General features: G+C 42.9%; 1 protein-coding gene across 5 annotated transcripts in view; it reads left to right on the top strand.

Annotated features, from left to right (window-relative positions):
- The window catches only part of pias1b (protein inhibitor of activated STAT, 1b), a 146219-nt gene that overhangs the window by 98736 nt on the left and 21812 nt on the right, over nucleotides 1–25671 (top strand). For all 5 annotated transcript variants that reach the window (XM_068018138.1, XM_068018139.1, XM_068018141.1 and 2 more), the window contains 6 exons: nucleotides 601–648; nucleotides 2239–2329; nucleotides 2415–2549; nucleotides 8133–8238; nucleotides 20970–21043; nucleotides 22839–22999. In XM_068018138.1, the coding sequence (XP_067874239.1) occupies nucleotides 601–648; nucleotides 2239–2329; nucleotides 2415–2549; nucleotides 8133–8238; nucleotides 20970–21043; nucleotides 22839–22999 (615 nt within the window). The remainder of the gene's footprint in view (nucleotides 1–600; nucleotides 649–2238; nucleotides 2330–2414; nucleotides 2550–8132; nucleotides 8239–20969; nucleotides 21044–22838; nucleotides 23000–25671) is intronic.

Genomic DNA, 25671 nt, shown 5'->3' with positions numbered 1-25671 from the left:
ACAGATGCTGCCAGACCTGTTAAGTATTTCCAGCACTTTTTGTTTTTATTTCAGATTTCCAGCATCTGCAGTATTTTGCTTTTATTTGTTCTAAATGGCTCCAGTATTGCCCTGGATTCAGTTACCTGCTTCATCACTCCCAGACATTCACAACTTTCTATGCAACACTACCAGCCAGCTGTCCCTTATTCCAAAGTTTTGAGCATCAAAGTAGTAGTTATTAGGTATTCATATTGTCAATCTTCCATCTCCTCTGCTGATTATAATAGTTTCTGGGCTCTAAGGAAAGCTGTTGAGTGAAGTCTACTGGTACAGAATTAAATATGAATGCTGTTCTTCAATTTGTAGGTTACTACTCTTCAATCCCAACCTTTTAAAGTATAAATTTAATGAGAGAGAGAAACTATTTCCAGTAATATTATCATAATAGCTCTGTAAAAACTAGTTTGGTTTACAAAGGTTCTGGTGGATCATCAAGAAGCAAATGGTATAAATCATTTTATTGCAGTACCCATGACGGATATTGTGAACTTTACTGTACAATTTCCTTTACAAATGTAAATGTGAAATGTGTGAAAAATGTGTTTCAATTTTATTTAGGGACATATCGGGGACCAAGTGTGACTTCACAGTTCAGGTTCAGTTAAGGTAACTGCATATTATGTATTTGGCTTGTCTTCACTTGCTGTTCTGTTTACTGTTTTTTTCTCTCTCCCTTTCTCTGGGGAATGTTTTGTTTGGAGATGTACACAGTATCAACAGTTCACAGAAATATGATTTCACTAAATTAAGCTGGTGTGGTACTTGCCCTGCAATACCATCAAATTTTAGGAGAAGTGTAAAAAAGCCATCTTTAGAGAAACTCTTGTTGATCCTGGTTTTTATTCTGTAGTCTGCTTTTTTAAAAAAAAAAAGTACTATTCAAAAGGATTCGATTCCATGAAAGTCAACACCCAGTGCTTAGGTCCGATTGTGTTAGCAGTATGCAAAGATGCCATTCATAACATAATTCGTGACTTTGGCTGAGGTGGAAAGGGGCTCAGTCCTTTGAATATGTGACTTATGCTTGTGCTATAGTTAAATCAACAATACAGAAATGCTCTGCTACTTAAAAAAAAAGTCATAATACATACTGGAAACTCCCTCAATTGGAAGCCCATTGACTAACAGTTGCTTTGTCATGGTAGTGTTATGAGATGATTTAATAGTCGCATTGACATTCACAGACTGGCAATACAATATAATGCATGTTCTGGAACATATTCCCTGTAAAACACATCTCTTGAGGATAACATTTGAGAACAAATGTCACTCTGGAAAAAGAATTCAGTGGCATCACTAGAATTGGTCTGCAAACTGTGTGTAAGTTTCTATTTGAAATCCTTTCATGTAACTTTAACTAACTTCTGTTGCAAAAGTGGTGAGCGCATTGGCTGCTTGATAGCCTCATAATTAAAGACACTGCTTGATGTCACATTAAACCATGCAAACCATATGGTCCTGTGTCCAATTTTCAATCTGTGCTGAGTTCATCATAGTGATTCTCAGCTGGGCAAAATTTAGGAAGTTGCAGTTGACCTAGCTGCTTCTGGGTTAGGAAAGGAAACAACTCACCTGATTGCGATCCAGTGATCCTTGTTATAAAATGTACAATAACAGATTTCAGGTTAGGATAACATTGTCTGGCTGTGATCTTGATGTGAATAATCTGTTGGCACAAGGTTTACACATCAAGAATAGGCAATACAGGTTAGCGTGAGTGTTGATTGCACCTCAGGATCCATGCCCCCAGTCTTCAAGAAGAGATGGTGAGGAAATGCAAGGAAAATGACAGCAAGGAGCAGGAGCATTTCATCAATAATCTTAATTGCATCAGCCTAGTCATAGAATATAGATTGTACCATGTGGCACACATTTTCAAAAATGTTTGGTAATCACTTGCAGTCTGATACAGTAGTTCTAAGGTTTATTGTTATTTGCTATCGAATGATTGACGTGTTTTAGTAACCTTAATGGATTCAGAAGGGTAATGAGACTAAGAAGCTGTCTTAGAATTTTTCCAACACTGGAAATTGTGTATATTGAAATGCTGAATGATTAAAACTCAACTTCCGAGGCAATCTTCCAGTCCTCAGTGTAGCTGGACAAGTATATCCACTATTGGTTCACATTTGCAGGTTAGAATTATTGGAGATCATTTGAAGTTGGTAACTAAACTGGTCACTTTTCATTTTCAAGGTTTTGTTTATCAGAAACCAGTTGTCCACAGGAAGATCATTTCCCCCCGAATCTCTGTGTGAAAGTAAATGGAAAAACTTGTAACCTTCCAGTAAGTATAAAGGTAATTGACCTACTAGATTTTTTTGTGTTTGTCCTTTTTAGGAGATTTAAGTAACTTTTTGATTTCATCCTAGGGCTATCTACCACCAACCAAAAATGGTGTTGAACCAAAGCGACCTAGCCGACCAATCAATATTACCTCACTTGTCAGATTGTCCACGACGGTGCCAAACACGATTGTGGTTTCATGGTCAGCAGAAATTGGAAGAGTAAGCTTTTCATCTTTTCAAAGTAATTAAGTGAAATAGCATAACAGATTATGGAATCAGATGCTGGGTTTTGTATCAGTCAGGAACAGGTATCAGAAGCTCTGTTTAACTAAAATGAACCTGGGTCCTTGTGCTTTTTGTAGCGTGCCCATTTGTATTCAATCCTAATCCTAATATAACACCAACGTTATTGTCCGAGGGTTTCAGTGATGCTTAATGGGTGAATTTTTCATACTATGTCCAACCAGTACTAGAAGTATCTAGTAATGCAATTTACATGGTTTGACTTTCTAAACTTAGGTTGTGCCTGGTAGAACATTTTGATCTGTGTAGAAGGGTGGGTTAGTAAATTTGCTGATGACACGAAGGTCGGTGGAATTGTGGATAGTGCCGAAGGACGTTGTAGGGTACAGAGGGACATAGATAGGCTGCAGAGCTGGGCTGAGAGATGGCAAATTGAGTTTAATGCGGAAAAGTGTGAGGTGATTCACTTTGGAAGGAGTAACAGGAATGCAGAGTACTGGGCTAATGGGAAGATTCTTAGTAGTGTAGATGAACAGAGAGATCTTGGTGTCCAGGTACATAAATCCCTGAAAGTTGCTACCCAGGTTAATAGGGCTGTTAAGAAGGCATATGGTGTGTTAGCTTTTATTAGTAGGGGGATCGAGTTTCGGAGCCACGAGGTCATGCTGCAGCTGTACAAAACTCTGGTGAGACCGCACCTGGAGTATTGCGTGCAGTTCTGGTCACCGCATTATAGGAAGGATGTGGAAGCTTTGGAAAGGGTGCAGAGGAGATTTACTAGGATGTTGCCTGGTATGGAGGGAAGGTCTTACGAGGAAAGGCTGAGGGACTTGAGGTTTAGTTTAGTTTAGAGATACAGCACTGAAACAGGCCCTTCGGCCCACCGAGTCTGTGCCGACCATCAACCACCCATTTATACTAATCCTACACTAATTCCATATTCCTACCACATCCTCACCTGTCCTATTTTCCCCTACCACCTACTTATACTAGGGGCAATTGCTAATGGCCAATTTACCTATCAACCTGCAAGTCTTTGGCATGTGGGAGGAAACCGGAGCACCCGGAGGAAACCCACGCAAACACAGGGAGAACTTGCAAACTCCACACAGGCAGTACCCAGAATTGAACCCGGGTCACTGGAGCTATGAGGCTGCGGTGCTAACCACTGCGCCACTGTGTTTTCGTTGGAGAGAAGGAGGAGGAGAGGTGACTTAATAGAGACATATAAGATAATCAGAGGGTTAGATAGGGTGGATAGTGAGAGTCTTTTTCCTCGGATGGTGATGGCAAACACGAGGGGACATAGCTTTAAGTTGAGGGGTGATAGATATAGGACAGATGTTAGAGGTAGTTTCTTTACTCAGAGAGTAGTAGGGGCGTGGAACGCCCTGCCTGCAACAGTAGTAGACTCTCCAACTTTAAGGGCATTTAAGTGGTCATTGGATAGACATATGGATGAAAATGGAATAGTGTAGGTCAGATGGTTTCACAGGTCGGCGCAACATCGTATGCCGAAGGGCCTGTACTGCGCTGTAATGTTCTAATTCTAATAACTAGATTGAGATACTAATGGTTGCTTGTCTGTCACTAGTTGTGGGAGCAATTTGAGATGTGAATGAAGAGCATCACAAAAGAAGTTTTACTGGCTTAAGTATGACTTTTGTCCTTAATCCTACCAACAATGACAGACACTGTGCAGAAGTTTTGCCTTAGCTTTCTGAAGTATCCTCCCTGAACAGAAAACTGAGATGAAGTAACCCAAAATGCAGCAAAAGCCTATGACCTAATACCAGCAATAAAAACAAGGGTGTTATTTCATAGCATTACTGGTTTGCTCAAGGGGAAGCAGGATCTGAAAACACTCAGCAGAGTGTGAGCTCCCCATTAGCTCATTTTGTAATTACACTGTCCAGTATGGCAGTAAACCATGGAAACCATAAATAGGGTTCCAACTTCAATTACCAGTCTGTGCTGGGTCAGCTAATTTCAGCCAGAACAGCACTTGGACACTTGGGTTCACCTAGGGCTAGGGAAGGAAAGATTTTGCCTGCGTTATCATTCCTAACTGCTATCCAGTGTCTCCATACAGGTGTGGGGACAAGTGAGGATCAGAACTGTGTCAACACTCAGCGTCTAGGCACGTACATGAAGGGTACTTAATTGAGGCACCTTGCTGAAATGGATGAGTCAGGACCTATGGAATAGGTGGGAGAGGAAGATATCTGAAGTAAAGGGATAATTATTGCTTGATATAGTTATATGTCCTCAGTACCTTGCTCTACGGCAGCGAGGCCTGGACAACGTATGCCAGCCAAGAGCGACGTCTCAATTCATTCCATCTTCGCTGCCTTCGGAGAATACTTGGCATCAGGTGGCAGGACTATATCTCCAACACAGAAGTCCTTGAAGCGGCCAACACCCCCAGCTTATACACACTACTGAGTCAGCGGCGCTTGAGATGGCTTGGCCATGTGAGCCGCATGGAAGATGGCAGGATCCCCAAAGACACATTGTACAGCGAGCTCGCCACTGGTATCAGACCCACCGGCCGTCCATGTCTCCGTTATAAAGACGTCTGCAAACGCGACATGAAATCGTGTGACATTGATCACAAGTCGTGGGAGTCAGTTGCCAGCATTCGCCAGAGCTGGCGGGCAGCCATAAAGACAGGGCTAAATTGTGGCGAGTCGAAGAGACTTAGTAGTTGGCAGGAAAAAAGACAGAGGCGCAAGGGGAGAGCCAACTGTGCAACAGCCCCAACAAACAAATTTCTCTGCAGCACCTGTGGAAGAGCCTGTCACTCCAGAATTGGCCTTTATAGCCACTCCAGGCGCTGCTTCACAAACCACTGACCACCTCCAGGCGCGTATCCATTGTCTCTCGAGATAAGGAGGCCCAAAAGAATAGTTATATAAACATCTGCAGAATTGCAAGTAAAGTGACAGTACTATGGTAGCCTAAAGGGTGAAATTTGAATTTGTTTGCAGTTTACCTCGTATAGTCATTTCAACCCAGTCTTAATTGTTTGACTTGTGGAAATGCTAAGTGGAGGCCAGGCATGATCCTCGAGTAAGGACCAGCCAGGTTGAGGTGCTGTTATGGCATCCTCTGACAACCATGTGTCAGATGGCTGCAGCCCCAGGAGCTGGTCTCTCGCTTTTTGTCTTAACTAGTAAAGGTGCATAGAATAATGAGTGGGGGGAGGGGGGGGGGAAGAAAATGTAAATGCAAAGCTTTTTTTTTCAGAAAGGCAGCCTGCAAGTTGAGTTTCATATGCGCTCTGAATCTTGACACAATTCCCAAATTAATTTTTGTAATCCAAGTTTCATTTTTAGTATTTGGGTTTTCTTAAAATGTATTTTCTTGTAATACAGAATTGGTACAAATACTTAATAGGATTCTCTAGGGAAGGTCCTGGGGTAAATGCAATTTTGTGCTTTGTATTCGCTCACTCCTGGGTTAATGTGTTTTTAAAAATTCTGTTTTTGTTCTACTGAGGCCTCTGCCTGAGATATGTCCAATTTACTAAATGCCATTGTAAAGAACAGTTGTTTTCAAGTGCCTTTGCACTTTGAAATGGAAAATATTTGTAGCATTTCAGTTTCAAACTGGAATGACTTGGTTGAGGAGAAATTCGTTGATAATGTGGGCATGACAGTTATTAGGCAGTGAACACCATGAGCGGATTGCTTTGTCTTAATCTTCTTGTTCACGTTTGTAAGGATGCAAGTCTGAACTGGGGCGGTATACTTTGCAACTCAGCACCATCTGTTATAATTCTCGGATAATAACTGACAGATGTGCTAACAGTTTATGACATGCTCTAACTGTTCGAATTCATGACAGAAAGTGGAATTTTCGGTTACTAGTTGTAACTTTTATCATATCCTAGTGCGTCAAATTTCAGTCAAGAAAGATCAAAAGTTGTCTTTGATCATCCCTACTTTGGTTTTGACTGGACCTTTTTACTGCAGGTATTAGTACTGATGCGTTAGAGTGCAGTGTTTTGCTGGTTGCCATATAAGCACTGTTCTTAGAGAGAGCTGATGTAATCTGAGATTCTAGAATTTGACCTCAGTGCTTCTGGTTTGGGATTAAGACAAAATGATTGAGAGGTTGATAGGTTTTAAGTAATGGGTCAACAAGCAGCCTTAAATCAATTGCTTGATATCTCACTCTGTTGTGTGTTCAGGGTCTTTGGAAGACCAATATCTCTTCCCCTTCCATTAAATGTGGTTAAAACCTTTTTTTGTTAACTAAATAAACCAGTAGGCATATATTGTGGATATGATCTAGTGAGATGTGTATTCAGCAAGGAAGTGTTACATTTTTGTTTGAATAAGTTCATATAATTTGATGTAATTACTTCAGGTGCTGTGCAGGTTTTATGCCTTTAATATAATTACCTGGGCATAGACATGTATATCCTCTTTGGACAAGACTGCTGTTCCAGCATTTAACTGTACAGTTCAACCCTATCTTTTGCCATTGAAACAAGTTAACCGTGCAGAATTCTTTGAATCTGTAGACAAATACCTTTTATCTATGTAGTCTAGATGTAATTTATTTAGGGAGCTGTGCTGACTATGTTACTGTAAATCTTGGATTTGCAAATTACAGTTCATACAGCTATAACATTTTGGGGGTGAGGGGATGGTGGCGTTACAATATTCTGTCAGCCTGAAGCTAGGCATGTAGTGTGCCATGAACACTGTCTCCAGAATTTCGTATCCTGTCATTGTTGACTTACTAAAATTACTTATGTTATAAGTGATCATTTTCTGCGACAACAGTATTGTTCTTTGAAATAAAAGCAGAAAATGCTAGAAATACTCAGGTCTGGCAGCATCTGTGGAGAGTGAAATAGAGTTGACATTTCAGTTCTGTGACCTTGCATCAGAGCTGGTTTGAGATGTTGTTTCCAGCTTGCTCCCTCCTAAAGTAACGGTACTGAGTCTGAAGTGTGGTGCCATGGGCAAAGGTCAGCCTCAACCAGTTGACCTTCCCTCGTGTGTGAGCCTGATCAGTTAATGCTAATAGAAAATTTGAATGTAGTCACCTCAGTCCAGCCCAACCCTATTCTCACTTGCTGTCTATCAGGAGTTGTTGGGTAACAGCTGAGAGTGGAAACCATGGCTGATTTTTTTTTTTCTCCCCACCAAAATCAGGAACACCAAGGGCAGTTGTAATGTTCCAATTGCCAGCTGAGTTTAAGTATGAGACTAGGAATCAAAATGCAACCCTTTCTCTAAGATGTGGCACTACATGGGACAATGCCGTTTCCATCATTGGATATATATAACTAAAAAACATTTGGTGTATTGACTCTATAAAGCCGCCTTGTCTTAATTTTCATGACAATTTTAAAATGCTAATGTACACACAATCCAGAAAACTAAATGCAAACTCCAAATTCGCATTTATAGGAAAATATGATTATTTAGATTTGATAAGCGTAGATGGTTTAACTGCAGTGTTTGAAGATGATGTGTTTGAACATTGATGCAGTTAACTGGTCATCATGGTTGACACGCATGCGCACATTTTTTTTTTCAGAACTACTCCATGGCAGTTTACCTTGTAAAACAGCTGTCTTCTGCAGTGTTGCTTCAAAGACTGCGGGCAAAAGGAATAAGGAACCCGGACCATTCCAGAGCACTAAGTATGTACAAATTGTGGACAGGTAGATGTTTGTTTCGGCAAATATGGCATTCCAATATGTGATGAAAGCCATGACAACGTTCCAAATTTTCTTTCCTTTCTGTTTATTATTGGTTTTAGCCATTTCATCACAAAATTTAGTCTGAATCTAACTAAAAATGCTCAGTTGGTCAATCACATGTTTATTTTGTCTTACATTTTGGACTCTACAGGAATCCAGGGATATGGGGATCTGGCGGGAAAATAGATTTGAGGGCAACGGTCTGGAATCAAAAGCTAGTCTAATAGCGACCACGAAACCATTGTCGATTGTTGTAAAAACCCATCTGGTTCACTAATGTCCTTTCATGAAGGAGATCTGACGTTCTTGCGTCATCTAGCCTACATGTGAATCCAGACCCACAGCAATGTGGTTGGCTCTTCAATGGCCTTGCAAGCCACTCAGTTGTATCAAAACCGCTACAAAGTCTAAGAAAAGGAATGAAGCAGGACGGACCACTCGGCATCAGCCCAGGCACTGGAAACGATAACGGCAAACCCAGCCCTGTTGACCCTGCAAAGCAATCCTTACTAACGTCTGGGGGTTTGTGCCAAAATTGGGAGAGCTGTCCCACAGACTAGTTAAGCAACAGCCTAACATAGTCATACACATGGAATCATACCTTATGGACAATGTCCCTGATACCATCACCATCCCTAGGTATGTCTTGTCCCACCAGCAAGACAGACCCACCAGAGGTGGTGGCACAGTGATATAACAGTCAGGAGGGAATTGCCCTGGTAGTCCTCAACATTGACTCTGGACCCCATGAAGTCTCATGGCATCAGGTCAAACATGGGCAAGGAAACCTCCTCCTGATTACCACCTAATGACCACCCCCCCCCCCCCCCCCCCCCCCCCCCCCGGGCTAATAAATCAGTCCTGCTGCATGTTGAGCACCAATTGGAAGAAACACTGAAGGTAGCAAGGACACAGAATGTACTCTGGGTCAGGGACTTCGATGTCGATCACCAAGAGTGGCTCGGTAGCACCAATACTGACCAAGTTGGCTGAGTCCTAAAGGACATAGCTGATAGACTGGGTCTGCAGCAGGTGGTGAAGGAACCAACAAGAGGGAAAAACCTACTTGATCTCGTCCTCCCCAATCTACCTGTTGCAGATGCATCTGTTCATAACATTATTAGAGTCATAGAGTTTTACAGCACAGAAACAGGCCCTTCGGCCCAACGCGCCTGCGCCGACCATCAAATACCCGTCCTAACTAGTCCCATTTCCCCGCACTTGGCCCTTAGCCTTGTATGTTATGGCGTTTCAAGTGTTCATCTAAATACTACTTGAATGTCGTGCGAGTTCCTGCCTCGACCACCTCTTCAGGCAGTGTGTTCCAGATTCCAACCACCCTCTGGATGAAAAAATTTCTCCTCAACTCCCCTCTAAACCTCCTGCCCCTTGCCTTAAATCTATGCCCCCTAGTTACTGACCTCTCCGCTAAGGGAAAAAGTTTCTTCCTGTCTATCCTATCAATGCCCCTCATAATTTTGTATACCTCATTCGGTCCCCCCTCAGCCTTCTCTACTCCAAGGAAAACCTATCCAGTCTGTCTTCATAACTGAAATACTCCAACCCAGGCAACATCCTGGTGAATCTGCTCTGCACCCTCTCCAGTGCAATCACATCCTTCCTATAGTGTGGTGACCAGAACTAAACACAGTACTCCAGCTGTGGCCTAACCAGCGTTTTATACAGCTCCATCATAACCTCCCTGCTCTTCTATGCCTCGGCTAATAAAGGCAAGTATCCTGTATGTCTTCCTAACCACCTTATCTACCTGTGCTGCTGCCTTTAGTGATCTATGGACAAGCACCCATTATTGGTAGGAGTGACCACCACACAGTGCTTGTCGAGATGAAGTCCCACCTTCACATTGAGGAAACCCGCCATCGTGTTGTGTGGCACCACCACCATGCTAAATGAGATAGATTTCGAACAGATCTAGCAACTCAAAACTAGGCATCTACGAGGTGCTGTGGACCATCAACAGCAGAATTGTTTTCAACCACAATCTGTAGCCTCATGGCCCGGCATATTCTCCACTCTACTATTACCATCAAGCCAGGGGACCAATCCTGGTTCAATGAGGAGTGCAGCAGGACGTGCCAAAAGCAGCACCAGGCGTACCTAAAAATGAGGTGTCATCCTGGTGAAGCTACAACTTAGGACTACTAGCATGCCAGACAGTGGAAGCAGCATGCGATAGACAGGGCTAAGCAATCCCACAACCAACGGATCAATCTAAGCACTGCAGTCCTGCTACATCCAGTCGTGAATGATGGTGGACAATTAAACAACTAACAGGAGGAGGAGACGCGACAAATATCCCCATCCTCAACAATGGGGTGCCCAGCACATCAGTGCAAAAGACAAGACTGAAGCATTTGCATCCATCTTCAGCCAGAAGTGCCAAGTGGGTGGTCCATCTCTCTGCCTCCTCCCTGACGTCCCCAGCATCACAGATGCCAGTCTTCAGCCCATCCAATTCACTGCATGTGACTGACGCTTAATTTGGGTTCCGCCAGGGCCACTCAGTTCTTGACCTCATTACAGCTTTGGTCCAAAAATGGACAAAAGAGCTGAGGTGAGAGTGTCTGCCCGTGACATCAAGGCAGCATTTGACCGAGTATGGCATCAAGGAGCCCTAGTAAAACTGGAGTCAATGGGAATCGAGGGAAAAGTCTCCGCTGGTTGGAGTCATACCTAGCACAAAGGAAGATGGTTGTGGTTATTGGAGGTCAATCATCTCAGTCCCAGGATATCACTGCAGGAGTTCCTCAGGGTAGTGTCCTAGGCCCAACCATCTTCAGCTGCTTCATCAATGACCTTCCCTCCATCACAAGGTCAGAAATGGGGATATACGCTGATGACTGCACAATGTTCGGTAATGTTCGCGACTCCTCACATACAGAAGCAGCCCGTGTCCAGCTGTAGCCAGACCTGGACAACATCCAGGCTTGGGCTGATAAGTGGCAAGTAACATTCGTGCCACACAAGTGCCAGGCAATGACCATCTTCAACAAGAGACAATCTCCCCATCTCCTCTTGATGTTCAACGGCATTACCATCACTGAATCCTCACTATCAACATCCCGGGGGTTACCATTGACCAGAAACTGTACTGTACCAGCCACATAAATACTGTGGCTACAAGAGCAGGTCAGAGGCTGGGAATTCTGCGATGAGTAACTCTCCTCCTGACTCCCCAATGCCTGTCCACCATCTACAAGGTACAAGTCAAGAGCGTGGAATGCTCTCCACTTGCCTGGATGGGTGCAGTTCCAACACTCAAGAAGCTTGATGCCATCCAGAACAAAGCAGCCTGCTTGATTAGCACCCCATCCACCACCTTCAGCATTTACTGTCTTCGCCACCAACGCCTAATGGCAGCAGTGTGTACCATCTGCAAGATGCACTGCAGCAACTCACCGAGGCTCCTTCGACAGCACTTTCGAAACCCGCTACCTCTACCACTTAGGAGGACAAGGGCAGCAGATGTATGGGAACGCCACCACCTGCATGTTCCCCTTCAAGCCACACACCATCCTGACTTGGAACTATATTGCTGTTCCTTCACGGTCGCTGTATAAAAGTCTTGGACCTCCCTTCCTAACAGCACTGATGGTGTACCTACACCCCAAGGACTGTAGAGGTTCAAGAAGGCAGCTCACTCCCACCTTCACAAGGACAATTAGGGATGGGCAATAAATGCTGGCCTAGCCAGTGACGCCCACATCCCATGAATGAATAATAAAAAAATAATTGAATAGGGGAGCAATCTCAAGGGTTGTATGGCCTAGAACACAAGTAGCAGGAGTAGGCCATTCAGCCCCTCGAGCCTGCCCTGCCATTCAGTAAGATCATGGCTGATCTGTCCCAGGCCTCAACTCCTCTTTCAGGCCTGCTCCGCATAATCCTCGACTCCCTGAGATTTCAAAAATCTATCTACCTCCTCAAATATAATTAGTGACCTGGCCTCCACAACTCTGAGGTAGAGAATTCCAGAGATTCACCACCCTCAGAAGAAATTCCTTCGCATCTCAGTTTTAAATGTGTGCCCCCTTATTCTGTAACTATGTCCCCTAGTTCGAGATTCCCCCACCAGTTGAAACATATTCTCAACATCTACCCTGTCAAGCCCCCTTAGAATCTTGTATGTTTCAATAAGATCACCTCTCATTCTTCTAAACGCCAATGAATAGAGGTCTAACCTGTTTAGCCGTTCTTGATAAGACAACCCCTTCATCTCAGGAATCAGCCTAGTGAACCTTTTCTGACCTGTCTCCAATGCTAGTATATCCTTCCGTAAATATGGGGACCAAAACTGTATGCAGTACTCCAGGTGTGGCCTCACCAACACCCTGTATAGTTGTAATAAGACTTTCCTATTTTTAAACTCTAACCCTCCCTAGCAATAAAGGCCAAAATTCCATTTGCCTTCCTAATTACTTGCTGCACTTGCATGCTAACCTTTTGTGTTTCCTGTACAAGAACACCCAGATCCCTCCGTACTGCAGTATTTTGTAGTCTTTCTCCATCTAAATAATCTGCCTTTTTATTCTTCCTACCAAAGTGGATTACCTCACACTTTCCCACATTGAACACCATCTGCCAAGTTCTTGCCCACTCACTTAACCTATCTATATCCCTTTGCAGATTCTTAGTGTCCTCATCACAACATGCCTTCCCACCTATTTTTGTATCGTCAGCAAATTTGGATACTCTACACTCTGTCCCTTCCTCCAAGTCATTAATTTAGATAGTAATTAATTGAGGCCCGAGGACCAATCCTTGCCCCACTAGTTACGGCTTTCCAACCTGAAAAAGACCCATTGATCCTGACTCTCTGCCTTCTGTGTGATAGCCAATCCTCAATCCATGCCAACACATTACCCCCAATACCCTGAGCTCCTATTTTGTGTAATAACCTTTTGTGTGGCACCTTATCAAACGCCTTCTGAAAATCCAAATACACTACATCTACCGGTTCCCCTTTATCCACTCTGTTATATCTTCAAAGAACTCTTAACAAATTTGTCAAACTTGAATTCCCTTTCATAAAACCATGTTGACTCTGTTTGATTACATTGTTTTTCTAAATGTCCTGCTATTTCTTCCTTAATAACGGACTCTAGCATTTTCCCAGTGATAAATGTTATGTTAACTGGTGTATAGTTTCCTGCTTTCTGTTTCCCTCCTTTCTTGAATAGGGGCGTCACATTAGCGGTTTTCCAATCCGCTGGTACCCTACTGGAATCCAGTGAGATTTGGTATATTATGACCAATGTCTCTACTATCTCTGCAGCCACTTCTTTTAAAACCCTTGGATGCAGTCCATCAGGTCCTGACAACTTGTCTGTCTTTAGTCCCATCAGTTTGTCCAGCACCTTTTCCCTCGTAATAGAGATTGTTACAAGTTTATCGCTCCCATTTACACCTTGCTCATCTATTGTTGGGATGTTTATAGTGTCTGCCACCATGAAGACCGATGCAAAATATTGGTTTAAATTATCTGCCATTTCCCTGTTCTCTGTTATTCATTCCCCAGTCTCATCCTCTAAGGGTCCCACACTTAATTTAGCTACTGCCTTCCTCTTTTTATATATCCGTAGAAGCTCTTACTATTTGTTTTTATATTTCTTGCCAATTTACACTCATAATTAATTTTCTCTCTTAGTTTTTTAGTCATCTGCTGCTGGTTTCTGAAGAACTCCCAATCCTCTGGCCTACCGCTAGCTTTCGCCACTTTGTACGCCTTTGTTTTAGATTTGATACTCTCCTTAACTTCCTTTGTTATCGATGGGTGGTTCGTCGTTTTCTTTGAGTCCTTCCTTCTGACCGGAATAAATGTTTGCTGAGTGTTATGAAATATCTGCTTAAAAGTCCACCACTGCTCATCTACTGACTTTGCCTGTAGTCTATTTTCCCAGCCTATTTTAGACAATTCTTTCTTCATACCTCTGTAATTGCCCTTGTTTAAGTTGAAGACACTGGTTTGAGACCTGAGTTGCTCATCCTCAAATTGAATTTGAAATTCTACCATGTTATGATCGCTTCCCCCTAGAGGATCCTTAACTACGAGATCTCTTATTAATGCTACCTTATTGCACATTACCAAGTCTAAAATAGCCTGTTCCCAGGTAGGTTCTGCAACATATTCGAAGAAACAATCCGTGATGCACTCTACAAATTCGTCTTCCGTGCTACCCTTGCCAATTTGATTTGTCCATTCTATATGCATCATCTACTCCTGCATCTATTTCTTAGGTTCTTATGAAAGTATAAATTTATTGCTCCCATCTAACTTTGGCCTGTATGTTTAATTATTTTTACCCTCTCCATTCTAGTTCTGAAAGTATGATAGGGGATAGCTCTGTGGGTGACAGCAGCCTTCCAGAACCTCCCCCAAGTGTCATTGTTTTCCTTTGTGGGGTTAGAAAGTTCGTGTCAACAGGCCGTTTGACAAGGGATTGATGTCACAGCTAAGTCTGATTCTGTTGGCGTCTGTTGTCCATGGGCTCAATTTCCAGCATGGCGAACTGGCCAGTGACCATTGCAAGAACCCTAGTTGGCTTTTTCCTTCTCCTTAGACCAACCACTGAGACTGGTTATAAAACCTCTACAGCCACAGCAGCTGAATTTGATGGCTGAGTAGTACTGACCAGTGATCTAAACCCCACACCTTCATGGACTGTGTGGCGCTCACGTCATTTGCAGAATATTTGAGAGATTTCTGGAGTTTAGTCGAGGTATATTATTTTAATTGGCACAATTCTCTAGCACTCCTAAACATGCAGATGGGAGTTGAGTGTTGACCCATGAGGGATCGGGACTAATGGCACACTTTTTTTTACAGTTTTTAGTTTTCCCCAGTTTTTCTTCCTTTCCTGAGTGTGTTTGCTCCTTGGTGGGGTTTGCTTCCACAGTACCCTCCCAAGTGGCTGTTAAGTGCTATTCACTTCTAGTAATTATTACAACTGTGCTCAATGCTGTCCTCACCCAATTTTCAGAAATGTATTTGCTGATGGATAATGATCAGGTTGACTGATTTTTCTCTCTCTAAGCTAGTGTCGTATTCTAGCTGAGATTAAGTGCAGAATCTGAGATAATTTTGCTCTGTATTCTACCCTAACTAGCTGACCCATTGGAGGATTTCCCTGAGTGTTTTTATCACCACCTCATTGGGGTGCTCCAGGAGTTAAAGCTGGAAATTATTGGTTATATTTCTAGAATTGGACCAATTTGAAAAGTCACTCATGTTGAAACATTTTCCAAATTGACAAGCTGCTTTGCCTTTTAGAAGTGTTTCTGTGTTGATATACCAGAATTGTATTTGCTCTTCCACATTTAACTGCTCTGCTGACTTTACAGTTGATGTCACAGTAGAATCTGGCTGTAGCTATTTTGGCCAGTAGCCCAAACAATCCCTAATTGACTGACCAGGCTAAGTGATTTCTGTTTACAATACAGCTTAGCTACTTGAAGATTTCAGAGCATTGCTGGTTTGGTGTTGAAAATGAGCAACTAAAAGTAGGAGTAATATTAAGAGCACCACCAGAGTGGGTAATGCATTCATAAAATCATAGGAAGTTTACAGCACATAAAGAGGCCATGGCCCATGGTGTCTGTACCGGCTGAAGAACGATGCACCCTGTCTAATCCCACCTTCCTGCATTTGGTCTGTAGTGCTGCAGGTCATGGCACTTGAGGTGCATATCCAAACTCTTTTTGAATGGGTTGAGGGTTCTTGCCTCAACTACCTTTTCAGGCAGTGAGTTCCAGACCCCCACCACCGTCTGGGTGAAAAAAATGTTTCCTCATCTCCCCTGTAATCTTTCTACCAATCACTTTAAATCTATGCCCCCTCGTCACTGACCTCTCTGCTAAGGTAAATAGGCCCTTCACCTCCACTCTATCCAGGCCCCTCAAAATTTTGTACATTTCAATCCGATCTCCCCTCAACCTTCTCTGTTCCAAGGAGAGCAATCCCCAGCCTATCCAATCTTTCCTCACAGCTGCATTTTTCAGTCCGGGTAACATCCTCATAAATCTCCTCTGTACCCTCTCTAGTGCAATTACATCCTTTCTGTAATGAGGTGACCAGAACTGCACACAGTACTCAAGTTGTGGCCTAATCAATGATTTATACAGTTCCAGCATAACCACCTTGCTCTTATATTCTATACCTCAGCTAATAAAGGAAAGGATTCCATATGCCTTCTTAACCACCTTATCGACCTGTCCTGCTACCTTCAGGGATCTGTGGACATTCACTCCACGGTCTCTCACTTCCTCTACACTTCAGTATTTTCCCATTAGTAGTGTACTCCTTTGCCTTGTTTGACCTCCCCAAATGCATCCCCTCACACCTTTCCGAGTTGAATTCCATTTGCCACTTTTCTGCCCATCTCACCAGTCCATTGATAACTTCCTGTAGCTATCGTCTTCACTATCTACCACACGGCCAATCTTTGTGTTGTCTGCAAACTTCTTGATCATGCCCCCAACATTTACATCCAGATCGTTAATATATACCACAAAAAGCAGGGAACCCAGTACTGAGCACTGTGGAACGCCGCAGGAAACAAGCCCTCCAGTTGCAAAAACACCCGTCAACAATTACCCTATGTTTCCTGCCACTGAGCCAATTTTATATTCACCTGAATACATTTCCCTGGATCCCATGGGTGTTTTTTTTTAACCAGTCTGCCATTTGGGACCTTGTGGGTATTGGTGGGAGAGACTGAGCATCTAATTACTGTTCTGTTCAAATTAGAACGCACCAAGGCTCCTTAGACAAACCCGCGGCCTCTACCAGCTAGAAGAACAAGAGCAGCAAATGCATGGGGAACACCACCCCATACAAGTTCCCCTCCAAGTCACGCACCATCCTGACTTGGAACTATATCGCAGTTCCTTTACTGTCACTGGGTCAGAATCCTGGAACTCTCTTCCTAACAGCACTGTGAGTGTACCTACCTCACATGGACTGCAGCAGTTCAAGAAGGCAGCTCACCACCACCTTCTCAAGGGCAATTAGGGATGGGCAATAAGTGCTGGCCAACTAGCAACGCCCACATCCCATGAATGAATAAGAAAAATTACAAATCAATGCTGTTCAATAGCAGTGAAAGTTCCAGAACAAAATAGATCAGTGCAGCCAATGGCAAATTTACAATTAATATAACTGGAGCTTAGCAAGTTTGATTTGAGTGCTATGTCCTCCTGGCAAAATGGATTCCAGTGTACTGTTTTATTGTGATCTATATAGACCAGAATACAAGTGAAACAGAATTGTTGGCATCATAAATTGGTTAAGTTTTCTTAAAGCTTTTTCCCCCCTATTTTACTCCCTTGTTTACGCACGAGTGGATTCACTAATTTTATTCCAACTATTTCGATAGTTTTTGCTGACAACAAACTCCCCAGGGCTGCTGAACTTGACTTGATGCAATCTAAATGGACAAAACCTTTCCTCTTCCCCCTTTCCACACACTTAATAGTTATGAAACCACCACCTTTCAAAATGCGATTTTCACAATTCTGGATGCAAGACATAGCTTGATACCTCTCCTCTGTGGTAGGCCAGTCAAAGAAGTAGCAATTTTTGAAATTGTAAAATAAGTAGTGTACTTTTTTCTGTTTTCAATTTTTCCTCCTAAAGGTGCTGGGCCACAATTCCACAAATGCCTGGAGCCATCTGGTACCTTGCCCAAGGGGGCCAATTTTGACATTTGAGCTTCACAGGCTATTCGTCTGTGAACTGCATCACAGCTGAGTTTGACTCTGTTCTCCAGTGCCCATACATGCAATTTCCAGCAGGGGTTAGTGAATGGCAATTAGGAATGAGAGCCCTAACTTTTTCTTCTCTCTCCTCCTGAATCCTCTTTAGTGCAGGGATCAAAGCTAATTGTAGTACACCCAACTGCTGACCTAGTTGAATCGGAAAGCTCAGTAAAACAGATGGTCAAACCACAGGTGTCTTATCGTGCATGGATCGTTATGATACCAGACAGTGTTTTTACCCATTCAGTTATTAGGGAAAGAGTTAATCAGAGAAGTATAATTTAGCTTGTAGCAGGGAATTAAGTCTCAACAAATTTCTGACCTGCACTGTGTTTTGCTGCTGTTTTTCTCATGTTCATTCTCTCTCTCAACTCTCTCTCCCTCCACCCCCTCCTCAAGAGTGCTCTACTATTTGTATATTTTGTTGAGACCTATGCTGTTGCTGCCCACTGGCCATTGCTGATCTGAGGCCAACAGAAACCTGAGTAAACGCACCAACCTTTAAAAATTTGTTAAGTTTGCTTTAGGGTTCCAGGCTTTGGTGCCACTAACGAGAGTCTTAGCACATTATAAAAGCAGCTTTAAGTACTCTGCCCAGCATTAAATGAAACCTGCTCATTGAAAGTAGTCACAAAGTCTCTGTCTCTGGCTGTAATTTCTAATCTTCCCACTTATAATAGTAAATAAAAGCTGAGTTAACCCATAATTTGTCTCCCATTTGTTGCTATAAATGGTGATTTTGTTTGATCCATCTTTTTGGAAGACCTGCACTTTTGAGTTGATTCCAGGAGTGGGAGGTGCTCTGCTGCTGTCTTTGCTCAGCTGGAGGGCTGCTGCCAAAATTGTGTCTCTACAATAAATGCAAACGGGGGCGGATAGTGGGTTTTGGTGCTGCAGCAGCTAGTCATTAGAAATCGAGTCCAGCTAATGAAATGTTTCTTCCCTTGGGCAGATTCGGATAAAGGGTGAGCTAGCTGATCTCTGCTCTCCCCATCCCTGCCTCTGCCCTCCAGCCCTTCCGTCTCCCTTCAGAGGGGAGGATAGGAATGCTGTACAACTGTAATATGTTTGACAAAAATTCATCATGCTCTTGGCAGCTAGGTCTGGAATGCTGGCATTCCTGGTTGTGAAAGCAGTGAGACAATGGTTTTCAAGCACACATTCGACTGTTCCTCATTAGCAGCCCTTTTACTTATAGTGCTTTAATTTCCAGTCCTGTATTTTTTCTTTAAAGTGTAGTTGACTTTGTACAGGGTTAGCTGTATTTTTAATGACAAGAAAGTGAAAGTTGGCTGGGCAGAGAGAGAATCTCAATCCAAGAGCTATTTGTTGCAGTAAAGTAATATGTAGAGGTAAACTAAAATGTTCTGTTAGTAGGAGAATTGCCTGTCACTGAGGTTGCTCGTAGTCAGAAGCTTCCCATTTCCTTTCGGCCCCACGGGGTTTGTCCTATGTCGGCAGATCATATGCAGTGGTTTTGTGGTGCCTTGATTTTAACAGGAAGGGACAACATAGGAAATGGAGGCTAGTTTCAGACATTAAGTAAATATTTATGTTCACACTTTCAGACTGTGACTAAACAAAACAACAAAGCCACTGGTGTATCTGTCAAACAGGCGAACCCTATTTACAGCTGTACAATGAGTATTTCTGATTGTATTCAGATAAAGCCTAGTTCCTCTAAACTGGTGGGCACTATGCAATAGAACACTAAACCATACAGATCAGAAGATTCCAGATTTGATTCCTGGGGCTGGAGTTCTAAAACAGTTTGGGGTCTGGATTGGAGACTGGTACAATTTAGTGCCCCCAGTCTCCTTGCTGGTTTGCTGCTATGATCCCGACCCTGAGCCATTTTGAATGAGGGCAGCTTGGGATCAGGTTAGCTGCCTGCTGCTCCCAGCTGAGGCCAATTATTGTTAATTACACCGGCAACTGGATTTTCCAGTTGGCCCAACGGGCAGCCCATGTTGATGCCCAGGCCAACGTGGTGGAAAGGTGCAATGCATCACAGGAAGGCCTCCCACCCACTGGACCCATAATGGCCGCTAGCCATCCCCTGGAAGGGTTGCCCCTCCAGGAGCATAGCGAGGCAGCTGCAGCTTTTAAAAACCTAAAAATAAACTTACCTTTGCTTGTTTCTCACTCTCTCTCCCATCTTCAGATCAGCAGTTCCCACCTCTGCTGGTGGGGCTGCCTGGTTGGATAGTGAACACGCCCCCTGGCCTTTCATTGGCTGAAGATTTGAAAACCCCCGTGGTCGTGCCCAAAGCATGCCGTGCGGGGCCGGAACCAGCACCTATTTCCAGTTCCTGACCCTTGATTGAAAATCCAGCCCCTGTCTCTGTTAAGTGATCACAGCCAGTATGGCATTTGAGGTGCTACAGTTGGCCCCCATGTTGCAGACGAAGGAACGGAAAATAAACTAGCATTCATGCTTTTTTTATTCATTCATGAGATGTGGGTGTTGCAGGCAAGGCCAGCATTTATTGCCCCATCCCTTACTGCCCTTGACAATTGAATGGCTTACTAGGCCACTTCAGAGGGCAGTTAATCCAGTAGCATAACCACTATGCTACTGTTCCCAGTTAGAATTACTGTGCAGTAGTTCCTGGTGGTGTGTGTGGATGCTGAATGAGGAGGGAATGAGCTTTGGCTGTGATTAGCCCAGAGTTGCAAAGCCTGGCGTTCGCTATCTCGACTTACACATGAAGAATAGTATTTGAGGGAGGTATGAAGGGTTGTCAATACCTGTGGAACTGTATCCCAGCAAGAATCCATGTTTCTGGGGAGCAGGAAGAATGCCGTATATGTAATGGCTGTTTTGTATTTTTAAAAAACCTAACCAGCTATCTGAAGTCATTAAAAAAAATTTTATTTTTTTCCATGCCTAGTCAAAGAGAAATTAACAGCTGATCCTGACAGTGAAATCGCTACGACCAGTTTGCGGGTGTCTCTGTTGTGTCCTGTGAGTACATCCATATCTGAATTATTGATGATTAAATTGCCTTGTCTTCCTCTTGCTCAGAATCGCAGTGCTTCTTAACTGGGGGCTGAAGCAATTTTTTTCAATCTAATTTATTGATAGCTGGCTCTGAAAAGCTGTGAATTATAGATTTGTCACTTGTTACTGTTTACAGTACAGCATGAATTCTGATTTTTGAGCTTGGCGTGAAAAACTGTTGTGATTGATGTGTCCACTGATGTAGAGGTACTAACCTACTAGTCTGGATTTTAAATTTATTGTACCTAAATATATGCTAGTGTGAAAGACAGAAAATTCAGATTCCAGTTTGGTTTTAGCGTAGTCCTTGTTCTACTAATTTCTTAGTTGAAACTATAAATCTTCATTGTACCCATCATGTAAACATTTTGCTAAATCATCAGTTATAAAAATGGTTTAATTTTTTTGGTAAACAGTCCATTTCTAGCACTTTTGATGTAATTTACTTCATTTTCTAGTTTCTCCTCTTCCTGTTTCCCCCATCCCCTCAAACGATTTTGCCCCCTTACATGACATGGCTTTTCGCTATGTCTGCATCAACAATTCTGCACCGTGTTCCCAGAAATTAAAAAAAAAGTTTTAATTTTTTCAACAAAAAAAATTGGTTTCTCTTTCCTATCACCCCCTCCACCCCCAATTTTCTCCCCTCCTCTCCGAACGGGCAGACTTATGCTGCAATACAGTTCCATGCATGCCAGGAGCCCAGGTAGCTATTCTTCACGTGTGAGCCAAGACTGTGCGCTAGTGGCCTATTTGATTTATGGGGTGGGGGGCAACACAGTTGATGTTGCCCTCACCCCTGACATCCACACACTCTCACTTTCCAGTTGGTATTGCTGGGTTATGGTTTGGAGCAGGAATTCTCAGTTCAGTTTTCATTTCCTTACTCCAGAAGCAATGAGGTTAATTTTTCAGCTCGCCTGAGATTTACAAATGCTGCACAGACTGAGAGACCTGCTGGTCTGTATAGCTTAGCACTTGAGTTACAATTGGTGGTGCCTTTACCCATCAGGGAGCTTAAAGAAAATTCAGGTTTGCACAGGATGCATTAGGAGATTTATAGAAAATGTAGTACTCAAGCAGTGGCTGTCATTGCCCCCATTTGTGTGCAATCTGTCATTGGTGGTGCCTGATACCGTTTTATTGTAAACGAGTGGTCTCTATTGTGTTTGCTCCAAATAAGTATGACATCCATTCTGAGGACAGTTTCATATTGAAATAGGGATCTACATCTTCTAACCATCTACATAAACATCTCAGATTTATTCATGTATTGCTGTAGGTTAACTGGTTAACTTTTGCTTGAAGGAATTTTGGAATGTCCCCCATGTGTCTGCATTTGACTAATGTATGTCATGGAAACTATAGATAGTTGGGTTTATATTTACTAAATGATTGTTACCATCTGCTGTGAATACACATTTTCTATTTGCATGAGTCAGCACCTGAAAGATATGCCCCACCAAAATTGTTAGCCTTTCTTCATGCATCAACATTGGGGATTTACAAATGACAGCCTTCTGTTACCTTTAGAAACATAATGCTTTCTCTTGTGGTTTTTTGATAACTTAAATGGATTTTTAATCTTCAGACAAGCTGTATCTTGCTCATTCTAAAGCGAAACAAAATAGTAAATATGTCCATTTCGCAGTGCCTCATATCAGTGAAGTTGCAGTTCAGTATTTGTTTAAAGCAAGGTGATAAGTGATATTTGTATTCCAGATAATATGACCAATCTCCCATGTGTCTTTTTTCCCAGCTGGGCAAAATGCGGTTGACAATCCCATGTCGTGCAATAACCTGCTCACATCTCCAGTGCTTTGATGCAACGCTTTACATTCAGATGAATGAGAAAAAGCCTACGTGGGTTTGTCCGGTGTGTGATAAGAAGGGTCCTTATGAACATCTAATTATTGATGGGTAAGCAAACTATGTTGGAGCTTCAGTCCAAGGAAATACAATGCTTTTCCTCTTGCTATTTGCCAGCTTGGTTTGAAAGATGTTTTTGATTGTAAAGTATAATCTTTGAGCTATTTCTCTATTGAACGCACCCTCAAGTGAAAAAGGGTTTAATGCCCGAGTTGAACATATAAGTTGAACACCGTAGGAAGATGCGGTAATGCTTTGCATGCATTTTAAAATAAAATAGTTAAACTTATTGAGAAAACCTGTAAATATTTGTATAACTAAAACCAAGTTGATTTGTTCAGGTGCCCCTGTCATTTATATGGTGAAATTTGAATATATTTCTATAGTTCAGATCATTTCTCTGGCAGCAGAATTTATCTCGTGTATAATGCCAGAAGTCAAGATCAGTGTTTTGTTTAGTACAGTTTACAACTTTAGTTTTCCTAAAACATTCAACCCATTGTGTTACCTGTATTGGTGGGTACTGTACTTGGATTAAACTGAATCTGTACATATTTTCTCATATGGCCTTAAGATGAAAAGTGCTGCCTTTTTTTCTTAGGAAACAACATGTCTTTACCACCATATTTGAGTGACTGTATTTGATGTGGTTTACAGTGAGGATGAAGCCTGCTAGCCTAGTGGGTAAATGAACAGCATGCATAACACTGAGGCATAGAGACCAGAAGTTCCCAGTTGATCTTGACCAGTACAGTGGTTGGGCAGCTACAAATGCCCTTTGCTCCTGGATCAGGAAGGGGGAAAAATTAGCCGGAATTCCCGCTCCAAGCTGTTGAGTACTGACCTACTGGAAAATAAGTTTGTTGGCTTTGGTTGAAAACAGTCAGACTTGGCTGCAATGCCACCATGCTCCTGTGAGTCTTTACTGCGTGCACTCTTGCACAAATAATGGCCATTGGTCGAGATATGGGTAGCCTGCCATCACCTACGCATGAGTTGGTTTCTCTAGGAGACAAGGGAAGCAAATTTAACACAAAAAAAACTGAAGATGAAAAATAGTGCTGAGGGAGAGGTATGGGGATTGGGGGGCGGTGGGAGCAAAAGGAACAGTTTTTCAGCTTTGATCTAAAATTTTAAGCAGCTTATCAGCTTGCAAGTGATGTTTTGTGTGTTTATCCTTTCCACTCTGGTTTTCATAATGAATCCTCTCCCTGCTTTCTTATGGTTTCTATTTGAGGCCTTTTGCACTGACTCCCTGTTTCCTTTTCCCTCTTTTAACTTGCTGCTCATCTATATGCAAAGATTTAGTGTTACACTGTTTCAGGCTCAGTCTTCTCTAGTTTAAGGTCCAGGTAGCAAGTTGGTTTGTCAAGTGAGGAATTAATTTACAAAATATTTGCCCATCGCACTACTTATGGGGGTTGGGGGGAAAGGAATGTTACGGCATTGGGGGAAAGAAAATAATTGTTTCTATGTTGTCTTTTGGTTAGGAGAAGTTTCTCCCAAGCTCACCAGTGGATTTTATTTTAATCAGCGGCGTGTTTGAATTGTCAGTGCTCTGCTTTATCCAGTCACCTGGCGTTGTGGGAAGTTACAACTGACATCTGCTTTTTGGCGCCTGCTAGTGAGTGGCACATCAGACTGTAAGACTATCTGGTGATAGCTTTCTTCTTAAAAAAAAAATGATTTTCGCTCATTTAAATTTGTCCTTCAGTTATGTAAAAATGGCCACTTGGCTGAGGTTCTAGAGATTTGGTGCCCCCAGTAGGGAACTGTTCCTGAGCACGAGTCAGTTCCTTCAGGAGACCTGAAAATTGGGGAAAGGAGGGCAAACACTATTTTTGACAGTAAATACCTGTAGGTATGCAGGCTGAAAATCCAATAGAGTCAACTGTTCACATTAAAAATAAAAATCAGTGATATACCATATTACTGGATTGGAAACTCGCTTGTTTAAAGCAAACCATTGGTTGCCCATGTCCTGCCAAATCTCTTGGAGAGGGAATAAAAAGTCTCCGAGGCCATCCAGTTTAGCAAAGGGCTATTTCTGACTAGATAGTACAGAGCAACATGGAATCACAGAATTATTACAGCACAGAAGGAGGCCATTTGGCCCATTGTGTCTGCACCGGCTCTCTGAATGAGCAATTCACCGAGTGCCATTCCCCTGCCGCCTTCACGTAATCCTGCGCATTCTTCCTTTTTAGATCTGTTTCTGCCTCCCTCTCTCCCTTCCTCTCTCTCTCTCTCCCTTCCTCTCTCTCTCTCTCTCTCTCCCTTCCTCTCTCTCTCTCTCTCTCTCTCTCCCTTCCTCTCTCTCTCCCTTCCTCTCTCTCTCCCTTCCTCTCTCTCTCCCTTCCTCTCTCTCTCTCTCTCTCTCTCTCTCTCTCTCTCTCTCTCTCTCTCTCTCTCTCTCTCTCTCTCCCTTCCCCTCTCTCTCTCTCTCCCTTCCTCTCTCTCTCTCTCCCTTCCTCTCTCTCTCTCTCTCTCCCTTTCTCTCTCTCTCTCTCTCTCTCTCTCTCTCTCTCCCTTCCCCTCTCTCTCTCTCTCTCCCTTCCTCTCTCTCTCTCTCTCTCTCTCTCTCCCTTCCTCTCTCTCTCTCTCTCTCCCTTCCCCTCTCTCTCTCTCTCTCTCTCTCTCCCTTCCTCTCTCTCTCTCTCTCTCTCCCTTCCTCTCTCTCTCTCTCTCTCTCTCTCTCCCTCTCTCTCTCTCTCTCTCTCTCA

The sequence above is a fragment of the Heterodontus francisci genome, chromosome 38, assembly GCF_036365525.1.
Source record: "Heterodontus francisci isolate sHetFra1 chromosome 38, sHetFra1.hap1, whole genome shotgun sequence".
Lineage (NCBI taxonomy): Eukaryota > Metazoa > Chordata > Chondrichthyes > Heterodontiformes > Heterodontidae > Heterodontus > Heterodontus francisci.
Note: the sequence above shows the minus strand (reverse complement) of the source record. Positions and strands in the feature narration are given on the sequence as shown.